Source organism: Siphateles boraxobius, unplaced genomic scaffold (assembly GCF_051911475.1).
Source record: "Siphateles boraxobius isolate OS27281-9 unplaced genomic scaffold, OSU_SipBor_1 68, whole genome shotgun sequence".
NCBI classification, from domain to species: domain Eukaryota; kingdom Metazoa; phylum Chordata; class Actinopteri; order Cypriniformes; family Leuciscidae; genus Siphateles; species Siphateles boraxobius.
The window spans coordinates 2665407-2681371 of record NW_027509195.1 but is presented as its reverse complement, the minus strand read 5'-3'; the positions used below and the strand labels follow the sequence as shown (position 1 = coordinate 2681371).

The following is a 15965-nucleotide window of genomic DNA, read 5'->3' as shown; positions in this document are numbered from 1 at the left end:
TTTTTAAATAGTTTAATCGGTTCATTCGGATAAGATAACAAAACATAAAATGGTTTGTATTGAAAAAATGAATTCAAACTAAATTTTGAATATGGTTATATGGTTAGGTTTTTTAAAGTAATTTACTTTAATGAAAAAAAGTCTATTTAATAATGATTTAAAAGTCTGTACACTCGATGAGTTTTGAATCGATTCATTGAAAAGATCCGACTCCAAAGAACACTTTTTTTTTTTTGCCAGCGTCTGTTTATTGTGGCCGCGCGTGCTCGTCATTTTATTTTCCCGCGTTATCAAAACACAACGGCTCCATACAAGCGACAAACACGAAATAAATTTTTCTTTTACAAACGATTTTGAGTGACAATTGAGCATTTTCGTCTCGAACGATCAGCGTTAACTTCACATTATTTGTTAATAGATGTGAAAGTTCCTTCTGAAGTCCGTTGAAGCGTCAGTTATAATCTGAGGTAACGTAACGTGAATCTGAACACTTTGCCAACCGGCTAAACTAATTTAGCTAGCAGCTACGATTTACTCCTAATTAGACAAATATTTTAGCCTACAGCAATAATATTTGCTGTTATGTGTGTTTTTTGTTTTTGCTGCCTATACAGTAACGTTAGATGAGTTATTAACTGACTAAAAGTCCGCTAACAACATAATTTGATTAAAATATCGCAACCTAAACTAAACAAAGCCTAAACACGCAGTTTAGTGACTTCTGTAACTTACGTTAGTTAATGTAATTTCGAGAATCAGAAAGACTGAAATTTTTGAAGACAGCTGAGTTCTCATCTTTCCTGGAATTTTATTTTCTTTGAATTGTGTGCGTCTGAGATCATATTTAATATCTTCAACATTTAAAACAGGTCATTGTCAGTGCATCATGGCACCTTTGCAGGACCATCAGGTGAGAAATAAACCCAAAAGAGCTGTTTACTTCACGCATTTATTTCTTGGAAAATGGATTTAACCTCTCACCTCTGTAATGCCTTTGTCTCCTGTAATTATACGTGATGATTCATTTTTGCACAATAACACAAAGTTCACGTTATAATGTATTACTTAGGTGGAGAAACTGGTGGATGAGGCTTTCAAACACAATCATTTTCAGGCCCTAGAAAAATTTCTGCAAAATGAAAGCGAGGAAACCTCTTTGAAATGTTCCAGACAATTCATGACCAAGCTGGATAAGCTGTTCAACAGGGTAAGTTATGTGTTAAATATAAAATTTGTATTGTAATTTGTTTTTTTGTTGAAATATTGATTCTTCTTATTTTTTTCAATATCATTAATGTATAGACAAGAGAAGGGTTAAGCAAATAAATTAGGTTTTGATATACCTTTATCGGCACTGAGGTAGATTCAGCTCTTGTCGTGTCTGAGAGAATTAATGGGTCAGATGGCAAAAGCTTGGACAGTTTTTGTGTTCACTTTCACTTTTAGGGAATAATTGACTGTGGTTTGAGAATCCTTCACTGGCATAACTTTTGTACAATGTTTCCAAATTGCATGTGTGATATCCACAGGCTCGCCTTTTTTTGGTGAAATATTTCTATGCGAAGTGACATTGTTCTTCATCACCAACTCCATCTTTGCTTGCAAAATGATAGCAAAAGATTCCAATTCCTCGCACTAATAAAACAAAGTAAACAATTAAATAAATTATTAAATAAATAAGTAAGCCCTCGTCCCCGTACTCACTAAAGCCTTTTAAGGGTTAGTTCAGCCAAAAATGAAAATGATGTCATTAATGACTCACCCTCATGTCGTTCCAAGCCCGTAAGACCTCCGTTCATCTTCAGAACACAGTTTAAGATATTTTAGATTTAGTCCGAGAGCTTTCTGTCCCTCCATTGAAAATGTATGAACCGTATACTGTCCTTGTCCATAAAGGCAATAAAGACATCATCAAAGTAGTCCATGTGACCTCAGTGGGTTAGTTAGAATGTTTTGAAGCATCGGAAATACATTTTGGTCCAAAAATAACAAAAACTACGACTTTATTCAGCATTGTATTGACTTCCGGTTCTGTTGTGGATCCGCATTCACGAGTCCGCAGTGAAGCTGATGACGTAAGACAAACTGACGTGTATCTGGTGCGTCCGTGTATTCGGGTTTCAAATAAATATGGCTGGGCAAAAAAATGCAAGTCTTCCTCTGTGTGGAAATACTTAGACATGTTTGTGAAGATTGTTTTGTTTCCAGCGTGCGTCTCCCTCAGACTGTAAACGAACCTCGGGCGCACCAGACACACGTCAGCAGCGTCACTGAACGCGGATCCACAACAGAACCGGAAGACAATACAATGCTGAATAAAGTCGTAGTTTTGGTTATTTTTGGACCAAAATGTATTTCCGATGCTTCAAAACATTCTAACTAACCCACTGATGTCACATGGACTACTTTGATGATGTCTTTATTTCCTTTCTGGACAAGGACAGTTTACCGTTCATACATTTTCAATGGAGGGACAGAAAGCTCTCGGACTAAATCTAAAATATCTTAAACTGTGTTCTGAAGATGAACGTAGGTCTTACGGGCTTGGAACGACATGAGGGTGAGTCATTAATGACATCATTTTCATTTTTGGGTGAACTAACCCTTTAAGTAACGTTACACATTCTTGTACCTTTTTGTCAGATTTTCAAAAAAAATTTTGCGTGAAATAAAAATTTGTAATTTGATTCATACCTGATTTGTTTCATTGCTTATAACCCTTTAAAGGGGTCATGTAATGCCATTTTTGTACAAGTTAATATGAATCTTTAGGGTCTAAATGAAAACTTTGTAATATACTTTTATTAAAAATTCTCATTAGTATTATAAGAAAACAAAACACTAATTTTACCTGGAATTATATTGAGAACGTCGTAACGTTACATAGAAAACATGCCGTAATATACCCTGAGTGTAAATATTAGCCACATTCATCGTGAAGCGTGCAAGCGATTTGCAAAGATTAGTATTTAAAGGTTAATAAAACGTTACACTCACTTATTGTGGAGGTGCAGCAGGAACACGAATAGTTGGTACCGATTCTGTTTTCAGCTTCTTAGCAAAACCAGATTTACACTGACGCTCGTTTAGAAAGCAGTCTGGTGAGAAATGATTAGTGCAAACATAAAAGCATTTACGTAGATCGTTGGGAATATTCCCTTCAAGAATAAAACTCAACCACTGCGTCTTCAGCGGTTCGAATTTAGGAACATTAAATTACTGCTGTGTTCCTTATTACAGCCAGGAACAGAACACCACAATCGCTTAGACGCCATTCTGCTCTGGTGCATCAACAATGACGGACTACGATGACAGCTCGCTCAGGGCGGGTCTGTGTTGAAACGCTGCTGTCAATTAACAATCATGGGAGGGGCGTCCGATTTAGTGACGTCACAAAATCGAACGGCTCAATTTGAGGCAGGGGAAAAGATATAAGGAGATTAAAACAAAAACACTGGATGGATGTTTATCATTATATGATGGTTGTGTACAGGCACTGCCAACACACATTTCAGTACAATCAACTTGTAAAAGTGCATGTACCATTATATGACCCCTTTAACAAATACTTTTTTCTGAATCCCTATGGGAAAAATACTTAAGGAACCAACGCCACTGAAAAAGTGGGCGGGCACTAATGCACTTTAATTGTGTCTTCTTGCAGGAAATGGATCTTGGAAATGTGGACCATGCTTGTCTGGTGCTTACCGTTTTACACAAATATGGCGAGATGCTGGTGTTTCCAGGAGGTGGTGGAATATCTGTATTAGTCGCCCAGGGATTTGTTAAAAAGATAAGTGTACAATCAATGTATGTCTGTACATTCTCTCTGTATGTCTGTTTTGGTGAAACAGAATAATATATTCATGGCTTAAAATATTTGTTTACATGGTCCAGTGGTTCGAGAAGGCCAGAAAGCTGTGGGTGGATGCAGGGTCATCAAGAAATGAGACGTTGATAAAGCTGGCTGAGGACTTATTTGATGCACTGATGGTTCGTAACTGCACATTTTTGGGATAAAAGGAAATGCATTTAAGTAGTTACGTTTACATGCACCCAAATATTCTGTTAGTAATCAGATAGATGGCTCAATTGGACAGAAAAGGCTTCATTCAAACACCTCAGTCGTTCCGATTGAGCTTAATCAGATTCAAAAATACCTTGCACACATGTGCAGTGCCATAATGCATTTAAATGATTGTTTATTTAGGCTATATCTTACGAACCGGTCAGTGGAGGAAACTGAACGTTTACTAAATATTTGGTAAAAAAGCTCTTCTGACATATGTCAGCTTTCTTTTTAGAGATGTCATTAAGGCCAAATGACAATTATAATCATGGACGATATTGTCATTGTGACTTTTACAGTTCAGAACGCCGCAACGGCGCTGTGCATGTTCTGAAATTTTGTTCAGAATGCATTTACTGTAATGCATATATAAACAAATATGTGAATCGGATTGCAACGTATAGGGTTTGTACTGTATAAACAGGACTTTGAATTTGAAATCAGGTCGGATTGATTCAAAAATCTGTGCATGTAAACATACTTATTGAAAGCAATCACACATGTAATTTTTTTTTTGCTGCAATATGACTTAGCAGATGTAATTAATTGCTAGGAAAAGAGTACAAGAACAAAAAAGTGCAAAAGAAACATTTAATTAAGTTTTTCACTCGCATCCCATTCAATTATATGGAGAGGGGTGGGGTTTATGATCTATATTGCAGCCAATCACCAGGGAGCAATAAGAATGTTTTGACTTCACTTATCAGGATGTGTGTGGCACAATTTGTACACACACACACACACACACACACACACACACACACACACACACACACACACACACACACACACACACACACTTACTGTAATACATTAGTCTGATCTGTGATTTTTTTTATTTCACCTTTGTAGGTTGTTCATGAAAGTGGTAAAGAAGGTGAGTGTTTTGTTCCAGATTTTCAGTATTTTGGAGAAAAAAAAGACAAAAACAAAGAGTAGGTTGAACTGTGCATTCATTTAAATCTGTGTATTTCCTCAGGTACATTTGAAGTTACAGAAGCTCTGCTTAGTCACATTGGCAAACTGGCCTCCGATGCCCAAACGAACATCATGATCCAGAAAGAGGTAAGAGATTCTATACAGCTTAGCTTCAGTCACCACCAATATGCATGGAAGTAATCGTTTCAACCAAATGACAAAAACTCAATTCAACACCACCAGTCATGACATGTGACAGGACATATTACTTGAGCTGTGTTTATCCAGACTTTTCCAGAAATAGAAGACTGAATTACACAGGGTTCGTACGGGTGCTTGAAATCCTTGAAAATGCTTGAATTTTGATGTTGTTTTTTCAAGGTTTGAAAAGTGCTTAAATTTAAGAATTTCTTAAGAATTAAGAATTAGAATTAAATCGTTTGCTGCAGCCCGAGCGCGATTGTTCCCGGCGCCCCCCGCAGTGTTGGTCTGGTTTCACACTCAGCGTGATTCTATCGAATCCTGGTGCGTTTGCGTGCATCTTACGTCACGCCAACGTGCACGACGCATGATAGAAGACAGAACGCGGGTCAATAAATTGTGTTTTTTATTAATTTGGTGCTATTATGCGCAGCTGAGTGAAAAACATAGGTTAACTGTGTGTCGCATTTGGCTTTCTGCTGATTGCAAACGCAGGAGACAGTGGATTTCCATTAATTTGTTGTCCTGAGTCCACGCGGCATGTGTGTGCGAATACACCACTGCAGACTCACTCTCGCTCCTATCCAAGGTAAATTATCAACACTATCATCCCTTATATGTGTTTTATTTAACTAAACACATCATAATCAGCTAAAAAGCATGTGCAGGTCACTTTACTTCCTGAACAAGTGCACACCCTAGTCCGTGATGCTTTCACATTCACGCTAATTGCAGCACGGTTCGAGTGTAACCGAACTCAGACCACACTTCCTCCAGGTAGTCTCGGGTTCGGTACCCCAGTGCGCACCCGGGTCCGCATGACAGCGTTCACATTAACCAGGGCTTCGACATAAGCAATGGCCCGATGGCCCGGGGCCAGTAAAAGAGTATGTCGGGCTAGTTGATTGGCCAGTCACTGGCCCGCGCGGGCCAGTGACTGGCCATCAGCAAAACAAACAGCAAACGTCATACAGTGGCGTGAAGAGTGTCAATGTTACTTCAGGTTATTTATAACGTGTTAAAATGTCAAAGAACTACGAGGCTGATACAAGAAAGAGGACATTTCTAGTAGGGCTGGGCGGTAAATCGAGTTTGTACAGTATATCGATTTTTTTTTTAAACGATATGGAATGAGGCAATACCGTTTATATCGATACAAGCACATCTGAAAAATAACGGAGTACCGCAGTGTGAGCTCCTGCAGTGAAAGAACATAGTAGAATTTGTCCTAAACATGACACAAGCTTATATTAAGTGCTTCAAAATAACTGGTAACATATAGTTAACAAGTTTAAAGCAGCTTGCCCTGTCAGATGCTCTGACAGATACTGTTGCTGACTGACAGATAAATACTGGCGCTGTTTAATGCGTTTGAGACGTGGTGCTTTCCTCAGTGCTTAACTTACATTTCACGGGTATATTCTCCATCTGTAAATGTTAGAAAGTCAAACAAATATGTCCATTTCACTGTCAGGAGAGGACGAGCTTCTGCAAGTGAATCTCCGCTAAAATTCAAGCTTCCATTAATGAGCGCCGCCGCACGCATGCGCGCCAAACAGACGAGCACAATAGAATAGTAGCGCAATAATTCTGACTAAAATATACGGATTGCTAAAATATTTGTTTTTGGAGACAATAAATGTGTCATATGTGGAATTTTAAACCCCAGAGGTATGTTTTTTATGAAAGTGAGCATTATAATGGGGTAATCAAATGCAGGCTAATATAATAATATTAATAATATATTAAAATTAGTTTGTGCTTTTGTTTTTATTTTCACTTTTAGTTTAGCCTTTAGTCATTTTAAAAATAAAAGCATTATTTTTGTTTTTAGATTATAATGTTACAATGTTAGAATGTAATTTGATTTTAACCACCTTTTTGCACATAATATATTGCATAGCCTACATTACATTCCCTATATTTCTTTCCATATCCTTCAATATCAACATTGTTTGGAAATCTTTGAGCAGGATTTGAAATATTTTTTTTTTAAATAAATACAGATTTTCTTTATCCAAATAGAAAAACGTAGAAAGTACCGAGATATATATAGACCCCTTTTCAGTTGGTAAACATGGTGACGTTTTTCTGTGGGCGGAGCTTAGGTGGTTGCAGAACGATCCCTCTGGCTGCTTCCCTAACGTTAGTATGCAAGTTTTGTTAGCTTGTTTTTTAACAATGACTGGAGAAAATCCGATTTTATCTTAATGTGCAAGGTCACTCACTGTCCATGACCGCGATTGTTATTTGCAAAAGTTAATTTTAATGGACGGAACCAGATTGGCCGACCCGTAGCCGTTACACGCTCACTCAATGATGCACGATCTGACAGGATTAACGTTAACGCTAGGCTACCTCCGGTTGAGTGGCCTGACTTCTACACCTATCCGATAGAGAAACTGAGGGCATATAAATCTTTAGATGACTATAACTATGTGCTGAATGGTCATGTACAAGACTTGTGTGGTACTATCCGCAGTTCTGCCAAGCCAGCGCCAAGAAGACGACAATGTAAAGAGTGACATTACGGTGCAATTTTAACGATGTGAATATTTTCTAGAAATAAAAATTCCAGATACAGCATATTCATTTTTCATTGATTCTAGCACTCAACAACACAACAAGATGACATTTAATAATAATAATAACAATTTAAGCTTCTTATTTTGTAGCCGAATCTGTGCTGGTTTGTATTGGCCGCCTGCAGTTTTCCCTTTGTTTTGCCTCCAGCTAGCGCCGTGACGTAACTGTGACGTCGGCTCGAAATTGGTCTATCGTATATCGCCATTTAACCAAAAAAATACAGAGATATGATTTTTTGGCCATGTCGCCCAGTTCTAATTCCTAGTGTCATGGAAAACACATTACACCTGGGTGGAGAAAGGCGATGAGGGCATGTACTGTTTCATTTGCCGGAAATTTCCAACAAAAGCCGACCAAAATGCATAACTGGCTTGCCCGACGGGCTATCTAAAAATAGTGTAATCAAATCCCCCCCTAAACTTCTGCCTAGTCCCCCTAAAAATGTGTGATTAAGTGTAAGCTACACAAATTCGTGTTCGCTTCAGTCTTGTTATAATCAGATTCAGCGCGTTCTTCATTTTTTCTTCATTGACAGTTTTTTAGGTCATAAATGTTAAACGAATGACAAAAATAATCAGCCATTTTGAAGTGAAAATATAACAAATGTAACATTACTCCTCACTCATGTATTACTCATTACTCATGTATACTCATGTATGTATAATAATTAGTTTACTGTCATTGTGAGGGGACAAGAAAAATTAATCCTAATGTATACAATAAATACATTAATGGAAAAGTGCTTTTCCTTCTATTTCTTTCAGGGCCAGTAAAAATATAGAAGGGGCCACTAAAATTCTGATCTACTGGCCCTGGGGGCCAGTGGGGATTTTTTTTAATGTTGAGCCCTGCATTAACCCACCGGTTAATCGACGTGTGACATCACCGGCGGGGGCTTTTAAATCATTAATTTAAAGGCAAACGTAAAATGTGCACGTTTGCATGGGCATGCATATTGGTGCGGTGGTTCGGAGCAGCACTGTTTTGTTATTGTGCCCTGAATTGGCGATAATTTGAAAACTAAACAAATTATTATTATTTTTTACAAAGCTTATAAAAATCTGGTGCGGCAGTGTGCACTTCACTTTAACTTTTAAATTGGCGTCAATTCATCCATCGTAGCGAGTTTGATTGACGTGATCTGACCAATCAAAATCCACAATTTTTGTCCGTCAAAGCAGTCAGGAGAGTTAGTAGATTAACGTCGGTGGATTTGAACTTGGCTTTAACTGAGGCAATCTGTCACGACACATTAAAGAGCCATAAAATGGTAGGCATATTTATTGTTTAATTTTCTTTGACTGACCAAATTTGAAAGTTGAGACTTTGTTCCATAATATGTCTTCATATTTTCAGACCTTGAAATTACTTCAGTTTTACAGCCTGAAAATCACATTATCTGGGAAGCAATATTTGGACATTAATATAATGAAAAGTATTATTCATAGGCAGCCCAAACTTTGTAGGTGGAAAGACAAACATGTCTATATGACTGAACCATTACAAGTTTGTACGGCATGCCCTAGATTTGGAAAAAAAGTGTGAAAAAACCAACAGTAGCATGAATTTGAAAACTAGGAGGACGCAGCAACTGTTTTCCTGGATTTTGTCTGATTTGACACAGAATGACCCAGCTGCATGTCATTTTGCTAAAATCCTCCCACTCAGTGCTACTAGACAGTGATACATTTTGAAAAATAAAACCTGTGTTTTGCTTAAATGTCTGATCCTTCTGCTATTATGAAACACAATTTTGGCTGTTTATAGCATTATCTATTTAATGTGATAAAAACACAAAATAATAATTTTGAATATGTATTGGTATGTAATTTAAGGTGGTGTAAGGTGCTGGAAAAGGCTTTAAAATGGACCTTGAAAGTGCTTGAAAAGGGCTTGAATTTGACCTTGGAAAAGGTGTAAGAAGCCTGATTACAGGAGAGAATGTATGAAGGATTATTATTTACTCTTAATAATTATTATTGACAGGCAGCAAGGAAACTCAATGCTATTCTGGCAAAGATTCCCATGGAGCTGAAAAAGAAGAAGATCTTGTCATCTCAAGAGGCCTCGTGTATGATGTATGTTGGATGATGATGGATTATCACTCTCCTTTTTCTTGAAGGATTCTTGAGTACTTAACCATACATATAAAAGTTCCCATTTTGCTCCTGTGTACACATTTATTAAAGAAAGTACCTGTAGGGGTACAAGTATGCTTGTATTTTAAATCTTAAGTCTGTTCTGTTTTTAATCAGGAATGACGTGGCCAGTCGAATCCTAAGAGGTGGAGGTTAGTGCAAAAATCCATCGTAGTGAATACTTGGGCAGATTAGTTTAGAAAGTCAGATTATAGAATTATAATTAAACACAAATTCAAACACTCATACTATGACTGATTTTAGCTACATTTCTGCTGCTGTTTAGATTATGACCTGCAGGTGTCTTTAATGGAGGCCCTCTGCAGAATGACAACACCAGCTCAGAGGAATGAACTAGCTGACTCCTGGTTTCCCATGACTTTTGTCTCCTCTGCATTCAAGAAGATGAAAGATTCTGAGTTTGAGACTGTAAATATGTTTTTTTTTTTTTTTTTGTAAAAAACAGTTCTTTCTTTTTTGGTTGCATACAATTTTGTGTATATGTTTTTTGTATGTCTTTGTGACAGGACTGCAGGAAGTTTCTAAATATGGTGAATGGCATGCAAGGAGATGGGAGAAGGTACTTACTTAATGTCTTTAGACAGCTTTCTCTTTTTTACAGATTGTATAACATGTCTTGGTTTATCTTCTCACAGTGTGTACTCATACCCTTGCCTGCAGGCATTTTTAGACAAACATGAGGTTAGTTTTCATATTTAGTATGAGACAAAGCCAATAGGAATGAGTATGGAAATACATACATGTAAATATCTGTATTATAATGTTTACAGCTGCTCATGCCAGAGGATGGGAATCTTGAAGCGTTCTGGATTGACTTTAACCTTGGAAGTCAGAGCATCTCTTTTTACTTCTGTGTGACTGATAAGGATGCCCAGGTAATGACTCTAGTCTCTCAATCTTACATTTGACCATGGAAAATAATTATAGTATGTAGTACAGTATATTAGTAATTGATTTCTGAGAAATTCTATTGATATTTGAAATTAACCCAAACAAACACACCGCTCCCTACATTGCTTCGCCCCAAATGCATGAACATGCAATGCAGGAGTGGATGTCTCTTTATTAGTGGTGCAACGGATCAGACAAAACTCAGGGTTTCAAATTTTAAAATAAGAACAAATACATTAATTACATGCATAGATAAATACAATTTAATAAAGTTACAAATAAAGTAAAGTCTAGTGGTCAACCGATAAATCGCCACGGCCGATATTTGGCTTTTTTTTAAAAATATCGGCATCGGCCGTTAAGTTTTTCTGATTGACCGATGTGTTGGAAGCGGGACTTTTATTTTGACGGCGCTGCAGACTTTTATTTTGACGGGCAGCGCTGAGAACACCAGCACATGAGAAGAGAAAGGCAGCGCCTGAATCTGATCACACAGCGCTCACTCACATTCTCCGTCTCTCTGTCAGTCATATCTAATACTTTGTTAGACAGAACCGGTGGCTACAGAACTGGTAATCAAAGAATGTAAATGGTATGCGAAAAAGTAATGCGTTTACTTTTATATTATTTGTAACCGAAAAGGCAAACAATCAGGCTAAAATACTTTCTCATTTACCGTCAATATTCAGCAAATGCGCAACTACATAATTTAAACAAATCTCTGAATATCTAATAAACATTTAATTTCACAAACCTTGCAGATTTAAACGAATCCAGCTGTGATATCTTGTGAAGTGTGCATTTGTAGCCTGCATAAACGTGTTCCTGCGAGTGACGGTCCGTGCGCAGTGAGTGAATGCGAACAAAAGATCAGCTTCACAGGAGACGTGATCGAAAAACTTTAAATCCTTAATTTTAAAATATGCTGTGCTATATCCAGTTGCCCACTGTGTCATATTCATGTCGTTTTCACTATGTGCTGTATGTAAAATTAGCGTTACCTTGTCAAAAATCAAAGTAAAAAAAAATATGATTATCAGTGCGCATGAAATTACCAGATTACTGAGTGCCCTGTTACAGTGTTTACTTCCTTTTTATTCACATATTCATATATTTTTAAACAATTACTTTATTTGTGAAAAATACTGTAATAGGATTGCAGATTCAAGAAGTTGCCATCTAAAGTTAGGGGCCTAAGCATATTTATATTAAATATTTTTAAATATTTATTAAATTTATCTAATTTAATAAATATTGATTTATATAAATATAAAGTGTGTGTATATATATATTAGTGGTGGGCCGTTATCGGCGTTAACGTGCTGCGTTAACGTGAGACTCTTATCGGGCGATAAAAAAAATATCGCCGTTAATCAATTCTCAAAGTTGGGTTGGGATCATAAAATAGCTTCTTCGAATATCGTTATATTTTCGCGCAAATCGCACAGCAGGGTATTTTCCTGTCAGGGACACAAGGTGTGTACTTTTACATGTTACGTTGGGCGATCGTTCCTCTCGTTACTTTACATGTTGTTAAATGAGTTTATTCCAAGCGCGCTGTATCTTTTTTATGGGCTTGAGCGATGCTCAATTTACAAATGAATCACTCTTTTGGGTCGATTCTGTTCAAAGACTTCATCAAACAAGTTGGCAGATCTGTCTAAATCGGTTTGCGAATCAGTTCTGTTCAGTTCCTCACGCACTGAATCGTCTGAAGCGCGTTCAATCACACTCGACACGGAGTCGTAACAGGAAGATTTAAGAACATCAAGAGCTACAGTTTAGTCTAGTGAAAGCAAATCTGCAAATGCATCATATTTTTTACCAGCGATGAAGATCTTTATTAGTTGAACATCTTCGTAAGCTGTCTGTGAATGAATGATTCCACAGGACGATACATTCGATTTCATTTAATTCAGGTAATACATTTTACAACCAAACAGATTATTACGCCACGATAGCACTACTAAAAAGTATGACATTATCCGTTGGACATATACATTAATTTATAGGCTACAAAATAAATAAGCTACCATTGTGTACAGTTTATGAAATGAACACCCGCCATCCCGCGGTAATGTGTGCGTATTGCGCAGGGGCATAGTCACACAAATAGTTTTCATTGATTGAAACTAATTTGTTTAAAAAGGAGGAGGCTATTGCCGGTAAAGGCAGGTTCACATAAAATCATTATGACATATGACATTATTTTTTGATCTAACGAGCATCTGGTTTGGCGATGCAAAAACGGACTGTAGCCTATACGTCGTGCTTATTGTTTATTTCTTCTTCCAATTAGCCTAAATTACTATGTTTTTTTAAAAAAACGACGAAAACATGTTATTTGTTCAATTAATAAACAGTTTGTTTGATGACAAATCGCTAAAGATGAAATTGGCCTCCCTTTCTGTCATTGTAATTGTGCGTTTTATTTATTTATTTTATTTTATAATTTTTTTTTAACGATATTCGACTTTTGCTCCTCTATTGTTGAATGGCATTTTTGGCAGAAATTCACATCCCTACGCGACGCGAACTATTCTCAAAGACTTACTTTTAGTCATTATTTGGGTAGCACACATATTCTGAATGCCTTCGGCAGAATTCAAATGAGCCATTTTAATCTAGATTAATCTAGATTAATTCCAAGATTCCAGTGAGATTAATCTAGATTAAAAAAATTAATCTATGCCCACCTCTAATATATATATATATATATATATATATATATATATATTATATATGTGTGTGTGTTTGTATATATACTGTATATATATATGTTTGATATATAAATATCGGCCACCCTGCTGTCTAAGATACGGGCATCGGCCATCAAAAAACCCATATCGGTCGACCACTAAAGTCTAACAGTAGCCTTCAGGTACAGAAATGTTATAATTTGGCTGAATGTAAAATAACACTATAGTTGTCACTGCATAAATTAAATATGGATTAATCGTTATTAAAGCTGTGTTTTGTTGTTTTGATTAGCATTAGTGACACAGACAGCAGCAGTTATTTATAGGCTGCTGTAACTTGAAGACCTTTCACTTAAGACATAACCGACTGTGTTTACGAGAATACTTGCCGAGACGGGTATTTTGTGTGTATGTGTCAGTTCAAGTGCAAAGAGATGCGAAAAAGGAATCAATTCAGTGTTCGTTAACTGTCTGAAATGCGTGTGTGCTTACATTTAATCACATTTGACAGTTGTTTTTTTTGGAAGAAATGAATAAAAGTATGAACATTAGATGTATCTCCCTCCTGTCAGGATGGCCAGTGGAACACTCTGTATATTGCTGAAAATGAGGTCCACCATTACACAGTAGAAGGTAGTACAATCAACATTGACTCTTTAAAAAGATCTTCTGCAACTGATCTCAAGACCCAACAATACATACAAAACAATAGTTCTGGATCCATATCAATCTTTCTAAGTATTAGTTCTAAGATTTATATGAAGGACACATCTATATTTGACTTCACAGAGGAGAGCGGCAGAAAGACTCTCCATCTGGTTCTGACTGAGCCTGTCAACATCGACAGCTTAGAGGGCTCCAGAGTCTGCATCAAATTCAGCTCTTCTCTAGACATCATGCGAGCCACTGAGAATGTTTATGGTCTGGCCAAAAACAGGGTGAGGGATGTGGTTGACGTTACTTTAAAAGATCACTGATGGACCTGCCTGTACATGAAAGTACAACTTATAAGATATATAAATGTCAAAAATCAGATCTAATCAGAATATTTATTTCAGTGTATTCAGTGCAAACCCCAATCTAACAATATCAATGAGAACATTTTCAGTTGATCTTATACACAGTGTTGTTTTTTAAAGCTTTACAGCAGAATGATTAGTTCAAAACTAAATTAATGGATTGGCATGTTGATTGATTGATTAATGCATTGATTCAATTAGTGTTTTTATGTGGTTCTTAGGATCACATAATTTACTTGATAAGCCTTTGAGCTTAACATCTGATTAAATATGCTAAGGGGAATAAAACGCTTGTATTAAATGTGTAATGACTTCTTTAATGGAACTGTCACACAGCATATCAACATTCACATGTCCCCTTTTGCTTTATGTCAGACGTCTGTAAAAAAGACCTCTATTGCGAAAACACCTGTTCACATCAATCTAAGTTCACAGGAAAGTTCACAGGTAAGTCAATATTAAAAGATGATTTTAAACATCTTCCTAAGGTCAATTGTGACAAAAAAGATGGCTTTCTGTTATGAGTTGTGGGCTTTTATCTTTTTTTTTAACAAGAATTTCACTCTGATGGTCTGTGTTAAACTAATAGGTTTTTGTTCCTGAAAGTCAAGTGTCCCCCTCTCTGCGTGTAGAGGGAAGAGCATCATCATTAGTGAGGCATGGCATTCCCTGCCAGTCTCTCACACATCTAACACCAGATACAAACAATGTCCCCCAACAGGTAAGACAAGATGCTAACAAAATAAACATTTGAATTGTCAATTTTAGGATGCCTGTACAGCTTTTATAGAGAATAATGATATTTTGTGAGAGCTTTGAATTGAATTAGAAGATTTCTGGATTCCATTGTAATGGTTTAATTACATTTTAATAGTCAATTATTTAAGAATCAATTCTATTAATTTCTTTTCTCCAGAAATTCTGTGTTGTGCATTAAAAAAAAATTGGTAATAAAATGGGGCATAAAACATTAATTTCAGTGATCTTTTAATCATATGAAATTAAACCTTTTTTTTTGTCAAGCAAAGTGCTGTACCACAGCGCTTTACTGTTAAAATTAAAACATGCAAGAACATTTGTGATTATTCCTTAAAAAAATAAAGTTTTAACAAATGATATTATTAGTGTTAGTATAATGATTACATTGAGACGAAGCTAAATTCTACCGTATAACAAAACATTGATAAAGTAAAAGAAAAGAAAATGGGCCTATAAAATAAGCCTGGTTTTGTTTTTGTTATTTTTGATACATGTAACCATAATAAATAAGGTTATGACACCAAAATTTACTAGTTTAAACAGTAAGTAATAAAATCAAATTACGAGCAATAGCACAAACAAATACAACAGAACAAACATATAAATGAAATATACTGCTTTTCAGGTTTTTCATGTAGGTTTAAACAGGAGATTTTCAGGTATA

At 36.3% G+C, this 15965-nt stretch overlaps 1 protein-coding gene across 3 annotated transcripts in view; it reads left to right on the top strand.

Annotated features, from left to right (window-relative positions):
* Positions 1–257: 257 nt before the first annotated feature.
* The window catches only part of sycp2 (synaptonemal complex protein 2), a 48150-nt gene continuing 32442 nt past the window's right edge, over positions 258–15965 (top strand). For 2 of the 3 annotated variants that reach the window (XM_077214047.1, XM_077214046.1), the window contains exons 1-17: positions 258–467; positions 870–910; positions 1070–1207; positions 3665–3795; positions 3891–3993; positions 4922–4946; positions 5049–5134; positions 9761–9852; positions 10030–10064; positions 10199–10341; positions 10440–10492; positions 10569–10614; positions 10704–10808; positions 14096–14156; positions 14313–14461; positions 14918–14989; positions 15132–15263. In XM_077214047.1, the coding sequence (XP_077070162.1) occupies positions 887–910; positions 1070–1207; positions 3665–3795; positions 3891–3993; positions 4922–4946; positions 5049–5134; positions 9761–9852; positions 10030–10064; positions 10199–10341; positions 10440–10492; positions 10569–10614; positions 10704–10808; positions 14096–14156; positions 14313–14461; positions 14918–14989; positions 15132–15263 (1395 nt within the window). In that variant the 5' untranslated portion in view covers positions 258–467; positions 870–886. Of the gene's footprint in view, positions 468–869; positions 911–1069; positions 1208–3664; positions 3811–3890; positions 3994–4921; positions 4947–5048; positions 5135–9760; positions 9853–10029; positions 10065–10198; positions 10342–10439; positions 10493–10568; positions 10615–10703; positions 10809–14095; positions 14157–14312; positions 14462–14917; positions 14990–15131; positions 15264–15965 lie in introns of those variants that run through there. The other variant, XM_077214048.1, reaches the window with a different exon arrangement.